Below are 3,246 nucleotides of genomic sequence, written 5' to 3'. Positions count from 1 at the left end.
CAAAAGCTGGTCTCGATGGAGCATGTGTTGGGAGGCGTAATGTAGGGCAGCTTTCCCACGAAAGCATAGTTGAAATTGGTGAACTGGTTTGCTGACAAGTGGGTGCGGTCGGAAGCTGCAGCTTTTGACCAGTCGCGGTGCTTCCGGCAGTTGCAGGCAAGGGCCGACATTGGGCAATAGCAGCAACCGTTGTAGGCAGTGGGAGCCACGAGTGACAGCACTTTGGCTCGCGCTGGACTGTCAGCCGTGAGTAGGTGCAGCTCAGCCTTCACAATCACGTCCCTTTGGAGCAATGCGTTGTAAACAACCACCCCATCCTTAGAGAGCGTCTTGAGCTCTTGCAGCATGGGCCTTGAATATGGCATTAGACTTTTCGGCTCCTTCCCCTACACCACCACCAAGAAGACCATCTTAGTAACATCCACCTCCAGCATGAGCATAACGTTGCTTGCCAGCAGCGTACCTGCAGAAAAGAGACAGGCCAGATGAATCGATGTGCTATTGCTGTGTTCATGTTGAGGGGCCTGAAACACAAGACATGCATCTTGGCGGAAGAGGTGTAATATGGGTCAAATCTAAACCAGCAGAGTTGGTGAGTCTATAGTCCTTTCTCGGTCAATTCCCGCCATCATGGTCTTTCAAGCGCTTTACCCGTCATAGAAGAAAGCAAGGCTGATGTTCCAAGGAGACTCTGACAGGAACGTGCGACGACTTGGTGTACGGAAATGCAGCCCTTCCAGCGGGTGGCTGAAGCTGCGCAATGAGTCAAGCTTGTCGTTGTGCCTGGTGATGGTTGACGGCCAATCGTCGGTCAAGGCTCTTTGAACTTGTTGCGGATCGCTGAAGTCGATGCCGAACCTGTCGACGAGGCCCTTGACTTGATTTTCATCCGCGAACATGTTTCTCAAACGCGGAATAAGCGACATGTACGGGTAGATGGTCTCACGTGAGAAACGGGCAGGGCAATTGGTGTTGGTGCATCGATGCGCGAGAAGCTGGTTCACAGGACCACGAAAGCAACCGGAGTAGGTGCATTGTGAACACTTCGCTCCGAATGCACCACATTGGCTACACACGTTTTCGGATACCAGCACTTCCTTCAAACTGAGTGAGTGTGCACAGCCAACGCGGTACCACTTGATCTGGTCGCTATCAGTGTACAGGTTTTTCATGCGTTGAAAATAATTGTTCTTGTCGACAGGTGACGCTGGCGGGAGAAGATTGACGAGTCTGAGAGCCTTCGTAAATCGATGGATGGTCGGAGGAACAACTGGAACATTCGAAAGTTAGAGAGCAATCCCTCGCCAGCCACCAATTCGACGTGCTTACCTTGAATCACAGGATAACTCTCTTGACATTGGACTAAGAACGCGCCCGCAGACGCAATTGGGTCGACATTTGTACGCTGTTGAACGTCCGAAAGAAACGTCTGGAACAAAGAGACCAATCTCGTCGAATGATCATCCAAGATTGCTTTAATCTCGGAGCAGTACTTGTGGATACCCGTGAGAAGTTGAGTGAAGATGTCTTTCGTGACCTTGCCTTTGATTTTGATGTCATTGAGGAATTGGAGAAGCTGCAGATACGCAGCAGCTGTGCGAGTTGCTCTAGGTGTCGGTCCTTTGTTTTTGGCCGCTCCTGGTTCGGCCGCTCCTGGTGCTGCAGTCGCCTCCTCTGACGTCTCGCTCGGGTCATTGATTGTGGCATTGTTCGAGGTATCGTCCGCTTCGTCAGTCGCTTCGACGTCCAATTCGAAGTCGCTTTCGTATTCGTCGTCATCAGCTCCCAGAGGAGCTTGAGGAGCGTCACCGTGGTCAGCGACGTGGACATCGCCGAAGCCATCATCGTAGTCGACACCATGGTCATCCACTGCCATGGCAGCTGGCTCAGACGCGTGCAGTGGCGGAGTAGGGGGAGTAGAATCCACCGCCATTGGAACAGTTTGCTCCTCTCGAAAGTGCGTCTCAAAGCGTTGTCGCATTTCGGGATACGCCTGGATGACATCAGCAACGGTTGCATACGGGTATGTTTTCAAGTGTGCGTAGAAACTTGACAGCGAACGTTTCTCGAACTTGCTGTTGCCGAAAGACCATTGCTTGATGGCGAACTTGGTGCAGTCCAAACAAGGGCAGACTCCTGACAGCGGCACTTTGTGGATTTGATGATGAAGCTTTCTGTCAGCATCCGACATCCAAGCTTGTGGTGAACTGCATGGATTCGTTTGAAAGGCGGCTGCGCACATGGTGCAGATGCACCGCTGAAATGAAAGCCAATCTTCTGACATAAAAACAAAAGTGAGCTCAAATCGGTCACTTCCCTTACTTGTACTGCCGGCAGTCTTGCGGCACTCGGTCCTCACTGTACACCAGTGCGTGTCAAAAATCATTCAAATGTAATACAAGTCAACGCTGACGTCAAGCGTGCAGTGTGCGCTGAAAAACGAGCGTTGATCGGTTGTTGCGTTGTTTGTCGCGATGGGTGTCACTTCCGCGAGCCTGATACCGGCCTGTGACAAAGATTGTGAAGGGTGGTGATGTGAGTATTCATTATCGTGTGGTTTTACTCAAGTGATGTCGCAGCAGTTCCAGTCCAGTGGCAGTAACAGCATGGAAACAGAGTGTTCAAAGAACGCCTGCGGCCGGCTTCATTTTTCGCGAATGTTCGCTTCAAAATGGCAGAAACCGCGCCCCGCACACCATAATACAATATGGCGTTAGGACGACCGCTCATTCTAGTATCATTCAAAGCAGCGAGCGGGGCAAAAGGGGCCAATGCAGCGACAGGACAGGCGATAACACGAAACGAGTGAGCTTGTTCTCACCGTTTGCGTGTCTTTTCGCGGTGTTTCGTGCTCCTTTTCTCGACTTGTAGTATTCTGAGATATAATGACATATTGTCCAATCGAGATACGCGCGATTGGAGCAGGATGAGAAAGTGTAGTTTCATGCCTGCGATCGAATCCCATTTCGCCCATCGTTGACTTCGAGCTGTCTAGACCAAGCGTCTTGAAGGTTTTTCTTTCTTTTTGCAACTGGGTTCGAACCTGTTTGGTTGCGCTTTCTGTTTTTTATTTTTTTTATTTTCAATGTTCATTTTTGTCAGGACCCGCAGGCTCTGCGGTCCCGACTGGGTCGTTCTTTGCTAAGAAGACTCGGCGTTGATGTCTTTGTATTGTTTGTTTGCATGCATTTGGAATTGCAGTTCAGTCTGCAAAGTGAAATAAAACACTTTACAACAACATTGCCT

At 50.4% G+C, this 3,246-nt stretch overlaps 1 protein-coding gene across 1 annotated transcript; it reads right to left on the bottom strand.

Moving 5' to 3' along the window:
* Positions 1 to 318: 318 nt before the first annotated feature.
* CAOG_08325 (hypothetical protein) lies at positions 319 to 2,191 on the bottom strand (the record flags this gene model as incomplete). Its single annotated transcript, XM_004341175.1, has 5 exons — positions 319 to 386; positions 464 to 504; positions 652 to 995; positions 1,089 to 1,270; positions 1,330 to 2,191. The coding sequence occupies 5 exons, from the start codon at positions 2,189 to 2,191 to the stop codon at positions 319 to 321; spliced, it is 1,497 nt and encodes a 498-aa protein (XP_004341223.1).
* Positions 2,192 to 3,246: the final 1,055 nt, after the last annotated feature.

Source organism: Capsaspora owczarzaki (genome assembly GCF_000151315.2).
Source record: "Capsaspora owczarzaki ATCC 30864 unplaced genomic scaffold supercont2.40, whole genome shotgun sequence".
Classification (NCBI taxonomy): domain Eukaryota; class Filasterea; order Ministeriida; family Capsasporidae; genus Capsaspora; species Capsaspora owczarzaki.
The sequence above is the reverse complement of the archived record's forward strand: the minus strand, read 5'-3'. Positions and strand labels throughout refer to the sequence as shown.